The following is an 18,799-nucleotide window of genomic DNA, read 5'->3' on the forward strand; positions in this document are numbered from 1 at the left end:
CGGAAGGCCCGACCACGGTGTTTTCATACCTGGGCATTGAAATTGATTCTGTGCAGGGGCTGCTGTAGGTTGCCCGAGGACAAGGTAGCTAAGCTGCAGGCTCTCATAGTAGAGTGCCGGCAGAAACGGAGGGTTCGGCTGCGACTGATTCAGTCGCTGCTCGGATCTTTCAATTTCGCATGCCGCATTATCCCCATGGGGCAGGTTTTCTGCCGAAAACTGGAAAGGGCCACTGCTAGGGTACGGGACCCCCACCATACTGTCAGACTGGGCCGGGAGATTAAGGACGACCTGGGCGTCTGGTCCCGATTCCTAGAGCAGTTTAACAGGGAGTTGCTGTGGCCCTCGGATCCCTCCTCTAGTGTGGAACCTCAGCTTTATACTGATGCTGCGGGCTCCACTGGGTTCGGGGCTTATTTTCAGGGCGAATGGTGCTGTGCCCCATGGCCACAGTCCTGGATTGACTGTGGTTTCACGGTCAATCTGTTACTGTTGGAACTGTTTCCCATCATTGTGGCGGCCGTCTTGTGGGCCGGCCAATTGGCGGATCAGAACATTGTGTTCTTGTGTGACAATTTGGGCATGGTTCATGCCATTAACAACCAGAGGGCAGCCTCCCCCGAGGCCTTGCGGTTGTTGCGGTACCTGGTCTTACATTGTTTGCAGCACAATATTCAATTTAGGGCTAGGAATTTCCAGTATAGCCGATGCACTCTCGCGGTTCCAGAAGGGTAGGTTAAAGTCGGCTATGGCGGTGGCTTTGGCAGGGAAAGCTTTCCATTTGAGGCTGGTTAATGAGCCTGATCCCACCAGGTCCTTTGTACTGGCTAAAGCCATGAAGGGTTGGGCCAGGGTACAGCCGGTAGCTCCGGACTCCCGTCGGCCTGTGGACGAGCGCATGCTTGGGGATTTAATGCGGTGCCTAGACACAGTGGCTGAGAATGAGTATGAAGCAACTCTGTTCAGAGTAGCTTTTTCATTTGCATATTTTGGCGCTTTCCACATCAGCGAGCTAGTGGCCTCAAACAGTCTCACTCTGGCCTTCTCAAGGAGGACGCAGTCTTTCGTGAGGGGCAAATCCTGTGCAGGATAAGGGGATCCAAGACGGATCAGAGGGGCAGGGGTACCTGGGTTACCCTAAAAGCACACAGCATGCAGGCTATCTGTCTCGTCTCTTTGGCGGGGGAGTACGTCTCCCGCGGACCAGGTGCCGCCATACAGTTCTGGCACACAGTGACGTGTGGCCCTTGACCCGATTCCAGTTTGCGGCTGTGTTTCGGCGGTGTGTGGCGGCTTTGGGTCTGCCAGAGCCTGATTTCGGAACGCATTCGTTCCGCATTGTGGCAGCAACTTGAGCAGCTGCAGCAGGGCTTCCACCTTCCTCCATTCAGGCGGTGGGGAGGTCTTCAGTGTATAAGAAATATGTACGTTTAGATAAATTGTAGTTTGTGGCCCGAAAACGCTTAGTTTACAATTGGTTCTGGAACGGGTAGCGTTCCGGAATCGACGGTGTGAAGGGAATTTTTTACTTTTTCCTCCGATAGTGGACTTCATTTCAATTGGCTGTCCCCTAAAGTTCACCGGAGGTTTTTTAAGGTTTTCCCCTTCACTCGGGCTGTAGTCAATGCATTTTCAGTTGTGTTTAAAGTATATCGATTTTATGCTAACCAGTAGGTTTCTTCTTTTTCAGACTCTCCCCCTCCCTTATTGACTCTGGGCAGGGTTTGGTTAGTGGGGCACTCACTTTGTATTCTGGGCTGCTAAGCACCCTTTGGCCACCACGGCTCCGGTGCTGTCTCGGGCCCGAGCTGTTCACTGGTTCGGCGTAAGGGGTTTGCAGTGGGAAGGCCTGAACGATTTGTTGTCTGCCAAAGCCCGTAAATGGGTCCGCCCTGATGTTATAGTGATACACCTGGGGCGCAATGACTTGGTCAAGCGGACAGGCATTGCCCTTACCATACAGATTGAGGCGGACTTGCTGCGGCTGCAGTCCCATTGGCCCGGGCTAGTAATTGTGTGGTCTGACATTGTGCCCCGTTTTCACTGGCGGGGCTGTCGGAATGTGGTGACCATTGAAAGGGCCAAGAGAACGGTGAACCACGCAATATCCCGGTTTGTGGTGCCTAAGGGCGGTAGGGCAGTCAGGCATCCCACTATTGTGAAGGAGACCCCTATTCTGTACAGGCCGGACGCAGTTCATCTATCTGACTCCGGTACGGCAGTTTTCTTGCAGGACATTTTTTTGGTTTTAGTTTAGTTGGTAGTGTAGGTTTTTTTTTTTTTTAATTTGTTTTGGGTGGCCGGGCCTGGTTCCGCGTGTTGACCCTGAGGGGTCTTTGGAACCGAGGCAGTGGCGAGAAGGCGCTCTCAACCAGCATTTAGGTGGGGTGTCAGGTGGTCTCTGTGCGGTGTGCCCCCCCCCCTTCTGCCAGGATGGCGGGCGAGTCCCGACTCAACGCGGTGGGGCGTTGACCACTTCCTGGAAGTGTCCGCGTCAGGCCATAGGAGGGGTGTGGCATATCCGTCACAGCGCAGGCTGTACCCACAATGGAGAGATGTTAGCAGTTTGGGGTGCCCTGGGCGCTGCCATGAGTAACATCCGCGGGGGGGGGGTGCTGGTCTCAAGTGCTTTTCTTTGCCATCCCTTAACAAATAGGGTCATACCAGTTACAATAAATATTCCATGACCTTTAAACTTACGCAGTTGGTGTCCGTGTCTTATTTTTAGGATAAGGTTTCAGTGCGAGTTATTTCTAGGCTTAAGAGTTAAGTAGAGGTACAGGCCAAGCAGCATAATTCACTAGGTGCCTTAAAAAACTGTCAACTTTTAAAAGACGGGGAAGAATCGAATCTCAAACTAATATCACGACATATAAATGGTGTGAAAAAAAGAACAGACCAACATTTGAATAGCCCCCAAAATGTCAACAGGGTCCAAAGGACAGACAGAAGGTTGACAGGGTCCAAAGGTCGACAGGGGCAAAAAGTCGACAGTCAAAGGGTCGACAGTCAAAGGGTCGATAGGGTCAAAAGGTCGACATGGTCAAAAGGCTGACATGTGCCGACAGGTGGTATTTCATTCCCTAACATCCACTACGGCGCAGAGGGAGAATATAATAGTGTGCTGAGCGCAGCGAGGGGATGCGGTACCATTAGACAGTGTCCATGTCGACCTATATCGACATAGACACAAAAAACATGAAAAACTCATGTCGACCTTTTTGTATGTCAACCTGTTTACTGTCGACATTTTTACGGTCGATCTTTTGACACTGTCGACCTTTTCACCGTCGACCTTTGGACCCTGTTGACCTTGTGGTGGTCGACCATATGACTGTAGATATAATGTACCCAGGGCCGGTGCAAGGTTAGGCAGCGGGTATAGCGTACGGGTCACCTGCTCCCTGCTGGGATGAATAGCTGCTGGTAACTGGCAGCTGCTTTGCTTTCTTCCTGCTCTCCACGTGCGGGAGATTTCCTGCTGCAGCTCAGTACCGCCCTCCAATGGCCGGTGCCCTAGACAAATGCCTAAAGCTGCCTAGTGGTGGCGCCGGCCCTGAATATACAATAACCATGGGCCTTAACTCAGTGCAAGTGTACTATGGCCAGATGTATCAAGCTTCAAAAGTGATAAAATGGAGAGTGATAAACAACCAGCCAATCAGCCTGTGACATGGCAGGTAGGAGCTGATTGGCTGGTTGTTTATCACTCTACATTTTATCACTTTTGAAGCTTGATACATGTATCTGGCTGTATTTGTTAAGGATTTATGGCTTTACAAAAGTGAAAGTACATTCCATTCAGTCTTATTTCCAGCATGGCGCGGGCAGAGTCTCTTGTCCTCCTTCTACTTCTCTATGTGACATGTAAGTGTATTAAGAGGGATTACCGGGTGGTGGGAGCTGGGAACATTTTGCAAACAGACAGCAGGTAGGTGTAGAGGGAAGGAGAGAGGTCTGTAGGCAGGGGCGAGCTGGGCCGGGGGGCAGGGTGCCACATGCCCCCCGGGCCGGTATGACTATGTGCAGGCTGGGCCGCTGTGTGCATCTTGCACATGCTGCCGCAGCTGTCACCGCTGCAGCCGCCGGCCCCCTCCAGCTCATACCCGGCTTCCTGGCCCTACAAATGTAAGGCGACGGCCTCTCCAAAAATGGCCACCGCCTTACAGTAGACAGACACTAGAGGTACTGCCATACCTCTAGTGCAGGGGTGGGCAACAGGTGGCCCGCAAAATGCTCCTAACTGTCTGGCCCCCTGCACAAAAGTGTAGCACAATGACAAGCGGCCCGACTGGCTGAGCCGCTTGTCATTGCAGTGCAGCAGTCCCAACCTGTGTCGCGGCCGCCGCTGGTAAGAGCCGGGATTTCCTCTGCAAGGCGCTGCGCAGCTTGCGGGGAAGAGCCAAATGCCAGTCAAAACTGGTGTGCTGCTGAGAAGAGCCTGGTGTTCCTCTTTGAAGGACACTCGCGCGTTGGCTCTGCCTCTGCCCCCCCTCCCCCCACACACAGTGCGGTGTCACTGTCTGACTTCACATGGATTCTTGGCTGTCCCCGGCACATTTCTCCTCAGAGGCTCCACAGAGTATAACTGCACATATATAAGGTAATTCAGTTGCACCCTCTTGAGGGGTGGGGGAAGCGGTGTTATGGGGATGTAAAATGGCAGATCCTGCTATCCGGGTCCTGGGGGAGAGGGGGAAGGGGTTCTTTTCAGAAGCATACAGTAGGTAAATCCCAGTTGCTGCTGACTGTGATGGCACATGTGTCCCCTTACTATATTATATATTATGTAATTGGCATTATTATTTTTAATGGGCATTACGGTATTGGTATTATGTATAATGGGCTTTATAGCATGTGGCATTATGTTTTTATGGGCATTACATTGTTGGTATTATGTGTAATGGGCATTATGGTGTTGGCATTATGTGTAATGGGCATTAGGGTGTTGGCATTATGTGTAATGGGCATTATGGTGTTGGCATTATGTGTAATGGGCATTAGGGTGTTGGCATTATGTGTAATGGGCATTAGGGTGTTGGAATTATGTGTAATGGGCATTACGGTGTTGGCATTACTGTGTGTGGCATTATGTTTAATTAGCTTTACAGTGATGGCTTTATGTGTAATGGGCATTACGGTGTGTGGCATTATTGTAATGGGTATTATAGTGTGTGGCATTATGTGTAATGGGCATTACGGTGTGTGGCATTATGTGTAATGGGCATTACAGTGTAGATTTTTGCTGCATACTAGAGGGAAGAGGGTAGGGTGGTGAAATGATGGCGATGGTGATGGGCCACTTGCTTGTTTTGCCCCCCAGGCTGAAAGTTGCCAGCCAGCCCCTGTCTGTAGGTGTTAGTTACATTGCTGTTTTATTACCCAGGACCCAGGTTGTGTGCAGGATAACCAGCATCTGTTCGGGAGTTCTATAACTACAGAGGATCCTACAGAATTAGTGAGACAGGGCTGCGGAAAGTTCCCCCAGTCCTGGGGTTAGTTACCGAGTAACGAGACGTCTAATCTAGAAGAGACAGACACCGATAGAAACAACTATAGAGGGTGTACTAGCTCGGCGCCCCGATAATTAGTCGCCCGATTTTTTAATCACATTTTTAATCGCATCGCATGCCATACACCCGATGTCATGCGATGCGATTTTAACTCATATTCGATATTAAATTGCATAAGAACCCTAATGGGTGCTTACAATGGTTAAATGCACTCCCTCGCCACCCCCCACTATAAACGTGAACCCGAAGTGTGGCGAGCGCAGCGGTACGCGTCCTACGACCTTTTCATACCCCCACTATCCACGTCGGCGTGGAGATGAGAATAGAAAGTGTGGCGAGTGGACGCGGATACCTGTGAAGGTATCCGCGTCCCCTTGCGGGGCTCGCTACGCTTCGGGCTCGGTGGCTCGGTGCGCTAGCCACACTTTCTATTCTCAACTCCACACACACACTGATACTTACCTATCTTCTTTCCGTAGGTAGCCCTGGTCCTGTGTCGTCTTCTGGTCCTCCGGTGTCGTCTTCTGGTCAATGTCGACGTCGCTGTCCATGTCGGCGATGGCGTCCCCGTCAGGATCCGACGAAATCCATGGAAGAAGCTGTGGAAGGAAACCATACTCACCTGTCCCAGGGCGACGTAGTCCAGGTAAGGGTCTTGGCAAAAAAACAAACCGAACACCCGAAACCAGACCAGACAGAGGGAGCCGCTCGGTGTTTGTGAACATCGTGCGGCTCCGCCTCCCGAATGCCGCTATTGGCCGCCTTGCGGCCTAGCGGCTCCTGATTGGCCGCTAGGCCGCAAGGCGGCCAATAGCGGCATTCGGGAGGCGGAGCCGCACGATGTACACAAACACTGTGCGGCTCCCTATGTCCGGTCTGGTTTCGGGTGTTCAGTTTGTTTTTTTGCCAAGACACTTACCTGGACTACGTCGCGCTGGGACAGGTGAGTATGGTTTCCTTCCACAGCTTCCTCCATGGATTTCGTCGGATCCGGGCGGGGACGCCATCGCCGACATGGACAGCGACGTCGACATGGACCAGAAGACGACAAAAGAGGACCAGAAGACGACACAGGACCAGGGCTACCTACGGAAAGAAGATAGGTAAGTATCAGTGTGTGTGTGTGATGTGTGTATTAAACTTTTATTTAAAATTTGTGTCAGTGTGTTTTGTGTACTATTTTTTTGGTACTCTTTACCTAGAACGGCGCCCGCGATTAGCATCGCGGGCGTCGGGGGTAAAAAATCGCGGGTACATAAAAAACGGGTGCGACGCGATGCCCGCGATTTTCCCATAGGGATCAATGTTAAAAGTCAGATTGGACGCGATTTTAGTGTTAAATGCCTCAATGCCCGCGATTTTTACATAGGAAACAATGTTAAATGGGCCACAGAGCCCTAATAGTCCCCCTGAAGTCTTAAATGGCCCCCACAATTTTCAACGCCACCCCACGATCAACGTGAACCCGAAGCGTGGCGAGCGCAGCGAGCCCGCGAGGGGCGGCGGTACGCGTCCTCCGACCTTTTCATTCCCCTACTATCCACGTCGGCGTGGAGTTGAGAATAGAATAGTGTGGCGAGCGCAGCGAGCCACCGAGCCCGAAGCGTGGCGAGCGGACGCGGATACCTTCACAGTTATACGCGTCCCCTCGCGGGCTTCACAGGTGTCCGTGGCGACGCGGACACCTGTGAAGCACGCGAGGGGACGCGTTTACCTGTGAAGGTATCCGCGTCCCCTCGCGGAGCTCGCTGCGCTCGCCACGCTTCGGGCTCGGTGGCTCGCTGCGCTCGCCACACTATTCTATTCTCAACTCCACGCCGACGTGGATAGTGGGGGTATGAAAAGGTCGGAGGACGCGTACCGCCGCCCCTCGCGGGCTCGCTGCGCTCGCCACGCTTCGGGTTGACGTTGATCGTGGTGTGCCGTTAAAAATTGTGGGGGCCATTTCAGACTTCAGGGGGACTATTAGGGCTCTGTGGCCCATTTAACATTGTTTCCTATGGAAAAATCGCGGCCATTGAGGCATTGAACACTAAAATCGCGTCAAATCTCACTTTTAACATTGGTCCCTATGGGAAATCGATGGTGTAGACATTCGTATTTGTAAATACAAATACGAATGTTCCATCTTTAGGACTACGAATTGTTGTATTTTTGGGATTGTAAATCCCGAAAATACAAATTCGTAAAAAAAAAGGTGTATTTCTCCCTACGAATACACCTTTTTTCTACAAATCCATTTTGGTAAATGTCCCCCACTATGTAACACACCGTAATGCCCATTTCATATTATACCACACACCGTAATGCCCATTACATACTATATAACACACCGTAATGCCCATTACATATTATACCACACACCGTAATGCCCATTACATACTATGTAACACACCGTAATGCCCATTACATACTATGTAACACACCGTAATGCCCATTATATACTATATAACACACCGTAATGCCCATTAAATACTATATAACACACCGTAATGCCCATTACATATTATGTAACACACCGTAATGCCCATTACATACTATATAACACACCGTAATGCCCATTATATACTATATAACACCGTAATGCCCATGACATACTATATAACACACCGTAATGCCCATTACGTACTATATAACACACCGTAATGCCCATTACATACTATACAACACACCGTAATGCCCATTATATACTATATAACACACCGCAATGCCTATTACATACTATATAACACACCGTAATGCCCATTACGTACTATACAACACACCGTAATGCCCATTACATACTATATAACACACCGTAATGCCCATGACATACTATGTAACACACCATAATGCCCATTACATACTATATAACACACCGTAATGCCCATTACATACTATATAACACACTGTAATGCCCATTACATACTATATAACACACTGTAATGCCCATTACATACTATATAACACACCGTAATGCCCATTACATACTATATAACACACCGTAATACCCATTACATACTATATAACACACCGTAATGCCCATGACATACTATGTAACACACCGTAATGCCCATTACATACTATGTAACACACCGTAATGCCCATTATATACTATATAACACACCGCAATGCCCATAACATACTATGTAACACACCGTAATGCCCATTATATACTATATAACACTGTAATGCCCATGACATACTATATAACAACCCCTGTAATGCCCATTACGTACTATATAACAAACCGTAATGCCAATTACATACTATACAACACACTGCAATACCCATGACATATTATACAACACACCGTAATGCCCATTACATACTATGTAACACACCGTAATGCCCATTATATACTATATAACACACCGCAATGCCCATGACATACTATGTAACACACCGTAATGCCCATTAAATACTATATAACACACCGCAATGCCCATGACATACTATGTAACACACCGTAATGCCCATTACATACTATGTAACACACCGTAATGCCCATTACATACTATGTAACACACCGTAATGCCCATTACATACTATGTTACACACCGTAATGCCCATTACATACTATGTAACACACTGTAGTGCCCATTATATACTATATAACACCGTAATGCCCATGACATACTATATAACACACCGTAATGCCCATTACGTACTATATAACACACCGTAATGCCCATTACATACTATACAACACACCGTAATGCCCATTATATACTATATAACACACCGCAATGCCTATTACATACTATATAACACACCGTAATGCCCATTACGTACTATACAACACACCGTAATGCCCATTACATACTATATAACACACCGTAATGCCCATGACATACTATGTAACACACCATAATGCCCATTACATACTATATAACACACCGTAATGCCCATTACGTACTATATAACACACCGTAATGCCCATTACATACTATATAACACACTGTAATGCCCATTACATACTATATAACACACCGTAATGCCCATTACATACTATATAACACACCGTAATACCCATTACATACTATATAACACACCGTAATGCCCATGACATACTATGTAACACACCGTAATGCCCATTACATACTATGTAACACACCGTAATGCCCATTATATACTATATAACACACCGCAATGCCCATAACATACTATGTAACACACCGTAATGCCCATTATATACTATATAACACTGTAATGCCCATGACATACTATATAACAACCCCTGTAATGCCCATTACGTACTATATAACAAACCGTAATGCCAATTACATACTATACAACACACTGCAATACCCATGACATATTATACAACACACCGTAATGCCCATTACATACTATGTAACACACCGTAATGCCCATTATATACTATATAACACACCGCAATGCCCATGACATACTATGTAACACACCGTAATGCCCATTAAATACTATATAACACACCGTAATGCCCATTACATATTATACCACACACTGTAATGCCCATTACATACTAGATAAAACACCGTAATGCCCATTACATATTATACCACACACCGTAATGCCCATTACATACTATATAACACACCGTAATGCCCATTACATACTATGTAACACACCGTAATGCCCATTACATACTATGTAACACACTGTAGTGCCCATTATATACTATATAACACCGTAATGCCCATGACATACTATATAACACACCGTAATGCCCATTACGTACTATATAACACACCGTAATGCCCATTACATACTATATAACACACCGTAATGCCCATGACATACTATGTAACACACCATAATGCCCATTACATACTATATAACACACCGTAATGCCCATTACATACTATATAACACACCGTAATGCCCATTACATACTATATAACACACTGTAATGCCCATTACATACTATATAACACACCGTAATGCCCATTACATACTATATAACACACCGTAATGCCCATTACATACTATATAACACACCGTAATACCCATTACATACTATATAACACACCGTAATGCCCATGACATACTATATAACACTCCGCAATGCCCATGACATACTATATAACACACCGTAATGCCCATGACATACTATGTAACACACCTTAATGCCCATTACATACTATGTAACACACCGTAATGCCCATGACATACTATATAACACACCGTAATGCCCATTATATACTATATAACACACCGTAATGCCCATTACATATTATACCACACACCGTAATGCCCATTATATACTATATAACACACCGTAATGCCCATTACATACTATGTAACACACCATAATGCCCATTACATATTATACCACACACTGTAATGCCCATTACATACTACATAACACACCGCAATGCCCATTACATATTATACCACACACCGTAATGCCCATTACATACTATATAACACACCGTAATGCCCATTACATATTATACCACACACCGTAATGCCCACAATCAGACAATCAACTGATAACACTAGATGAGTCTTCATCCTAGCCGAATATCTTGCGAATAGCAATGAAGAGGCCCTTTTTTCTGATGCTGAGAAGGCATTCAATAGGCTGCATTGGGGCTTCCTCCAGGAAATTTTAGCGTGAAATGGCTTGAAAGGCGAGATATTGTCCTCCATACTTGCCCTCTATAGCTCCCTAATGGCATTAGTTTATACGAATGGCTTCTCCTCATCTCCTTTTAAAATTTCTAATGGTACGAGACAAGGATGTCCCCTTTCTCCCCTTATGTATGTATTGGCAATAGAACCCCTAGCGATAGCCATTTGCCAATCTCCTTCCTTCCCTGTTATACAAATTGGGACGTCTCAACATAAATTCAGCTTATTTGCGGACGACGTCCTTTTATTTGTATCGAAACCAATAATCTCTCTTCCCATTGTCCATGAAGTTATTACGCACTACACGGCGGCTTCATTTTATAAACTAAATATGTCTAAAACTGAGGCTTTACCTTTTAATATGAAGCAACACACACTATCTCATTTTAAGCAGACCTACAAATACAACTGGAAATCAGACTATATCCTCTATCTCGGCATTCAAATATCCAACTCCCTATCCAAGACTACAGAGCTTAACTTCTCACCACTTATGGCCCAAATAGAATCGCTGACAAAGAGATGGGTAGACTTGGAAATATGTCGACACAAGGAGGTTTGGTCAGTCGCACAGGACCCTCATTACTTGAGGAGTTATTAACAGAAAGGACCCCCTAAATGAAAGTAAACTAGGTATGTTCCTAGAAATTCTATGGGAGGTGTGCTACCACTGGACACAGGCCCTTATTCTGATCGGTGCGGCCGGATCCGATTATGCGGCCAGGACCGTGCGTGTGAAACCCCGCCTTCCATATGGATCGCCAACTCCATCCGTACGCGGTAAGAAGCTGGCCGAACGGACCGCACGTGTATTTTTCACAGAATACGCCTCCATCTAAGGGAACCTCCCCCATCATTCGATGGTCGCAGACCATCGAATGCAGGACCGAGTGCTCCACCAGCTCCTGCAACCTCAGACCACACGGACATTTTTCCGTGCAAAAGCAGGGATCTGGGCGGGCAGCTGACATCCGGCGATGTCATATGTCCGCCCCCTACACGTGCATCACGGCCGCATTACCATACGTACGCCCAGCGTTTGCATGGGAACGCCCATGAAACGCGGGGCGTATGCATATGGTAATGAGCCCAAATAGCCCTTCACGCCCCTCTCCAGAGTGTTCACATATCATGCGGGATTTGGCCGTACGCCCCGCTCGCACATGCGCAGAGATGCCTCTGCACATGCGCAGACACAAAACATCGGCGGGCCGAACGCACGCGGATATATCCGCACCGACCACAATAAGGGCCACAGTTAGGAATATGCAAAGAACAAGGAGAGAAAGGAGTATGTCACGGTGTGGTGCACCTTTAATTGACTCTTACGAATAAAAATTTACTTTTTATTTATAATGTTTAAAACAAGCGAAATATAAAAACACACAAGACAAAAGAACATGAAATATGGTGTGTTTAAAAAACGGCGGCTCACTCACTCAGCACAGTTTAAAGTTTGTATGAGTAAACTGTTGACAGGAGGTTCCCGTTGACACCACTTATGTCAATTCAAGTGGATTAATATCCTATATGTGGGTGTTTGGATCGGGTTTCACTACCAGTATAGGGGTTTATATTTGTTATGTGGACCACACAAACGGCAATGGGTTTAATACACCTTAATATCAAGCTCGATCAATTGAGTCACGATCATGCAATATCCTTGTCTAGTGTTTATGGTACATATGCGATGTCAACTTATGTCGACAGTTCTATATAGATGTTGTTTTTATACATGACAATCTTGTAAGGTACGCACAGCTCGGGAGGCTACAGTGGATCAGCCTGATTATTCATCCATCAGGTCACATAATAACAGTATAGTTCCACTCCAGTTTTTGAATAAATCGGAATGCGCTGTAGTCTCAGATAATAGGACTCACCGAGGTGCACAGTGCAGTCAGTCAATCTCACTATCTTGTCACCAAGTGTGACGATCGCACTGTATTAGTGCTAGTATAGATGCTTGGAGGTGTGCAGAAATGGTGTTAGTTGCTTATACTTTGAAACTATGTCATGTGCAACAATGTTTTAATATACCATTCCATGCTTGATACAGTGTATGAGAGGTTATACTACAGTAGCCACAAACTGGATATGCATTTGGAAAGGGGTCCGTTTTTTCCAATGTGTCGACCCTTGTGTCAGCACTAGTGTGCGGGGTTTTGACTCAATAATATAATGAGTATAGGGCAATGGACCAACACTATCCGCTTAGATCAGTGCTGGTTTGACTTATTCCATCTCAATTATTAGTGGTATGCATCAATAAGTATTTAATAGGGTAATGTCGGCTGTATAAGAAAGCTATAATAGCTATATAGTATAAGTGCCAGACAGTCCTTAATAGTATGAGCATATACACCCCTGCTATACACAGTGTTTCCCAAGAGCCAGTGAGTGTTAACAGAGTCACTGTATGAACACTCTGCCCGCTCGTGGCTGGATGTAATCAGCACAGTCGCGGCAGTATGAAGCCAGTAACAGTGGGCTATCATGCAGTGTAATAGGCGGTCACGCAGTACGATTGCGCACCCCCTGGTAGTGAGTCCTGTAGGAAAGAATTTTACAGATCAAAATACATTTCAAAGTGCTATGAGTGAGATGGAAGTCTCCCTGCCTGCCCCAGAGCGTATGTGGGGGGCTCCCCGGGTGCCAGGCAGCACAGGCTGCCCCCCGGGGGTGCCAGCAGGGGACCGGGTATATTCACTACACCCGATCATGCATATGTAACGATCGGGTGCAGTGAATATATGAATATCTAATGAGCGGCTCGGCTCCGGCCCCCTGCTGGCTGGTCTGTGTAAAAAAAATATATATATATTTTTTTTTAATTAAATATATATTCATGTGCTTACAGCACATGAATAAAAATAGCATGCCTCTCCTCAGAATAAAATTCCTGATTTTTTGACAACAAATGTAAAAAACAAAACACTTTAGTTTAAAAGTTCACCTTCCACTTCACCATAAAAAGATAGCGATTGCTACTCGGTGAATCATGGCGAAAAAAACCTTGAAATGTATTTGCCATCTGGTCATTGAATAGGGTGATTCACCGTTTTAGTCAAAAATTCGCCTTACAGCACAAAGTCGCCATAAAAACCTGGCGAATCAGCCTCATTGCATACCGCCCTATGTCTTAATGTACTAACCACACGGAAATGCATTTCAAATTGTTAAACGGTCTTTATTTCACCACCGGTTAAATTGCACAAGATTTGGCCTACAATATAGGAATTGTGGCCAGTTGGGAGATATTTTTCATGTGTTTTGGTCCTGCCCTAAGATCCTTCAGCTCTGGAAAAATGGCTTCGCCTTAGCGGCGAAAGTTTGACATCACTCGATCCCACTATCCCCGAACTAGCACTGCTCCATATACTGTATACCCGAATAATCTACCCGCCACTTGCCACTATGTATTAGGCCACCAGAGCCGCAATAGCACAAAACTGGAAAACTCCCTCCCCCCATCTCTCACCAAAATCAGTAGGAAGATCCAGCATGCTTTTCAGATGGAAACCATAGGACTACCATACTCTCTTAGGGCCAACAACTCTCCCCTAACCAAATGGTCTAGCTGGCACGACTACTCCACCTCAAGTGAGGGAGCCAACCTTCTGAGGGAGACTGATTGATACTGTGCGATTGTGAGTTATTGCTCTCATTTCCTTGTTATTTATGAATGTTATCTTGATGTATAATTATTACTATGACACTATGTACCTGGACTTTCCCCTTCCCTTGTTCCCTCACCCCTCCCCATTTATCTCTGTTTTCTGTACCCCATCCCCTTCCGTGTTATCGGAACAACATTCTTAATAAAAAACTATTGAAAGGAAAAAAGTAGGCAACCCTGGGTTAGGCACTAAGGGGAGAGCTAGGGTTAATGTTAGGCTGTGGGAGGGTTAGGGGGAAGGTGTACGTTTAGCCTACTTGCCAAAATTTGTTGGTATTATGACATCAGTAATCTGACTGTCTGAATCCCATACCCAATTCCTCCAGTACTAACAAATATGTGTGTGTGTACACATATATTTTACAATATAAATATATTAATATAGCTTGATATGGCTAAATAAGCTAAATTGTGGTCTGTGATCAACAGAGGAAGCTTATACATAGATTTTACATTCTCAAATTTTAGGTAAATTCTCTGCATGTGACTGATGTGAGATGTATTACACATGGGATGTTGCCATGGGCAACCAATGAGATAATATCTATTATCTTCGAGAAGATGCTAAAAAAATTAGTAGTTTATGATTGGTTGCCCCTTTGCCACCATCATCTTATTGGATCGCAGTCTGGACCAGCCCAGGAGAAAACCTCTTTGCCCCTATCAACCTACTGGGGACATCACCATCTGGAAGATTACCGCACACAATACCCAGGTACCTGAGGTTATCTACAAAAACTGTCCTAGACCCAAACTCCAGTGGATTTCGGTGATTTTTGCCATCTTGGGCCGACCACGTGGACCTCAGGACAATTATACCAACTAAGTGTGGAGCGGTAGCTATACCCCTCAAACTATCCCCCAATTTTCCCCCCCTCCCTATCCGGGCAAAATAGGAACGGACTCTCCTACTGCTATATATTTGTGTGGCAATGGGCCTTCATTTATTGTGCTATTTATGTCGACTATTTTAATTTATATGTTTATATGTTCTTATTTTTATATATCTATTTCAGTAAAATATTTGTTGTAAAGATCATCCAATTCTTTTATTTATTTCGTTGTAGCGCTGCTACCTCCCCCCCACTTTCTCGTTTGTATATACAGAACTAACTATCCTGTTTTTTAGCAGCTGCTGGGAAGCTACTCTTGTTAAGCGCCCCCCTAGATCCCTCCCCTGTTTTGGGTGGGCTCACCAATTTTTTATGTCCTGCGGGTGGGCTGCGGCAAGCCTTTGATTAGAAGCTGCAGCCCTAAGCCATGCACGCAGTCACGCACTTGGGAAAAGGGTGTGGAGCTACATGGACCTTGAAGGGGCTGGGCTACACGGGTCCTGGAAGGGGGCGGGACTGCAGAATGACAGACCCCTGCTGTGCTGCTGCCTGTCCTGAGAGCCTGGTAGAGGAAGATAAGAAGCTGCTGCCATTCCAGGGTCATAGTAAGAATGCACTCTGTGAGTGTTTCTAATGTTAGAGTAAGTGATTTGTGTGTATAGGTAGGGTGGGTTAGGGTGCAGGATACAAGGGCAAGGATTAGGCTGCAGGGGTAGGGAGGGTTATGGACCACGTCAGTGTGATAGAGCGTGGTCTGGGTGCTAAGGGAGCGCATCAGTCAGAGCCGAATTTCCCATTAGGCACATGAGGCACCGGCCTAGGGGCGGCACATGTTTGGGGGCGACACTTGGATGCCTGTGATGGTACTGTCAGCCCAAAATGTACCAATAACTGCAAAATATCCACTGTACTGTACTATATTCCATCTTAAATAGAGTGTAAATGGATAGGGCATGCAGATACTGCCCCTATAAACTGTCCTACTTAGTAAACATTATTGTTGTGCCTAGGGGCGCCCTCATCCCTAAATCCGCCCCTGGCATCAGTGTGATAGAGCGCAGGCCATGGGATGAGGGAGCGCATCAGTGTGATAGAATGCAGGGTGAGGGAGTGCGTTGGTGTGATAGAGTGCAGGCCACGGACTGTGGGAGTGCGTCAGTGTGATAGAACGCATGCCACAGGGTTAAGGAGTGCGTCAGTGTGATAGAACACATGCTGCGGGGTGAGGGAGTGCATCGCTGTGTTATAGAATGCATGCTGCAGGGTAAGGGAGTGCATTGCTGTGTTATAGAATGCATGCTGCAGGGTAAGGGAGTGCGTCAGTGTGATAAAACCCATGCTGCAGGGTAAGGGAGTGCATCAGTGTGATAGAACGCATGCTGCAGGGTGACGGAGTGCATCAGTGTGATAGAACGCAGGGTGAGGGAGTGCGTCAGTGTGATAGAAGGTATGCCACAGGGTAAGGGAGTGCGTCAGTGTGATAGATCGCATGCCGCAGGGTGAGGGCATGCGATCACTGTGTTATAGAATGCATGCCGCAGGGTGAGGGAGTGCCTCAGTGTGATAAAACGCATGCTGCAGGGTGACATCACTGTGTTACAGAATGCATGCCGCAGGGTGAGGGAGTGTGTCAGTGTGATAGAAGACATGCCACAGGGTGAGGGAGTGCATCACTGTGTTATAGAATGCATGCCGCAGGGTGATGGAGTGCGTCAGTGGGATAAAACGCATGCTGCAGGGTGACGGGGTGCGTCAGTGTGATAGAAGGTATGCCGCAGGGTGAGGGAGTGCATCGCTGTGTTATAGAACGCATGATGCAGGGCAAGGGAGTGCGTCAGTGTGATAAAACGCATGCCGCAGGCTAAGGGAGTGCGTCAGTGTGATAAAACGCATGCTGCTGGGTGACGGAGTGCATCACTATAATAGAACGCAGGCTGAGGGAGTGCGTCAGTGTGATAGAAGGGATGCCACAGGGTAAGGGAGTGCGTCAGTGTGATAGAACGCATGCCGCAGAGTGAGGGAGTGTGTCTGTTTGATAGAACGCAGGGTGAGGGAGTGCATCAATGTGCTAGAATGCAGGGTGACAGAGTGCATCAGTGTGATAGAACGCATGCCGCAGGGTGAGGGAGTGTGTCAGTGTGATAGAACGCATGCCGCAGTGTGAGGGAGTGCATCACTGTGTTATAGAATGCATGCCCAGGGTGAGGGAGTGCGTCAGTGTGATAAAACGCATGCTGCAGGGTGACGGAGTGCGTCAGTGTGATAAAACGCATGCTGCAGGGTGAGGAGTGCATCAGAGTGATAGACTGTGGTCCGGGTGCTGAGGGAGCATGTCAGTGTGATAGAATGCAGGCCACAGGGTAAGGGATTGGATGGGTGTGAAAGAGCGCAGGGCAAGGGAGCGCATTGGTGTTACAGTATAGAGCGCAGATCGCGGGGTAAGGGAGTGTGATAGAGACCCAGCTCTGGGTTAAGGGAGGGCGTCAGTGGTAAAGATACACATACACATACGGTATATACATAGCACACCTCACACACATACGCATTGGACAGATACATAAAACACAACACACACCAGGGGCAGAACTCTGAGAGGCAATGGAGTCATCTGCCGCCGGGCTCCTGCTCCCAAGGGGGCACCTCTCCTCCCCTGCCAATTTAAATCAGTCAATTGAAAGCCATCAATATCGCTTCTGTAGAGTTCTGAAATATATATGTGTTCTCTCTCTGTGTGTAAAACATATATTTCAGAACAGACACATTATTATATAAGGTTGTGTGTATGTGTGTGTGTGTAAGGGAGGGCACCGATATATATCTTGCCTCTGGGCAACTGTGACAAACTTACGCCACTGACACACACAACCACATACACTACAACACACACACAGAACACAAAATAAAAACAATTTGCCGTTTATTTAACAGCTTGTACTGGCAAATAAAAACTTTACCTAATGTACCATTTTTTATTTTTTCCCCATATCCATCTCTCCAGTCCTCCAGCCTGTCACTGGGCTCCCCGCCCAGTTGCACTGAGAAATCTTTGTCCTGGCCAATGCACCCATTGATCAATACAAAGTGGGTACACTGCACTCACCCTGTTAGTCAGTTGGATGCTAGGCACTGCTCTGCCTTAAGGGTTTCCCAGACTCTTTTGGTTCATAGATAATGTT

General features: G+C 46.8%; 1 protein-coding gene across 1 annotated transcript in view; it reads left to right on the plus strand.

The window, feature by feature from the left end:
* The first annotated feature begins 3,815 nt into the window (after positions 1–3,815).
* Positions 3,816–18,799, plus strand: part of LOC146021083 (tapasin-related protein-like) — a 29,398-nt gene continuing 14,414 nt past the window's right edge. Inside the window, exon 1 of the mRNA XM_083154884.1 lies at positions 3,816–3,867. Coding sequence (XP_083011010.1) covers positions 3,819–3,867 — 49 coding nt within the window. The 5' untranslated portion in view covers positions 3,816–3,818. The remainder of the gene's footprint in view (positions 3,868–18,799) is intronic.

The sequence above is a fragment of the Crinia signifera genome, chromosome 7, assembly GCF_055691185.1.
Source record: "Crinia signifera chromosome 7, ASM5569118v1, whole genome shotgun sequence".
Lineage (NCBI taxonomy): Eukaryota > Metazoa > Chordata > Amphibia > Anura > Myobatrachidae > Crinia > Crinia signifera.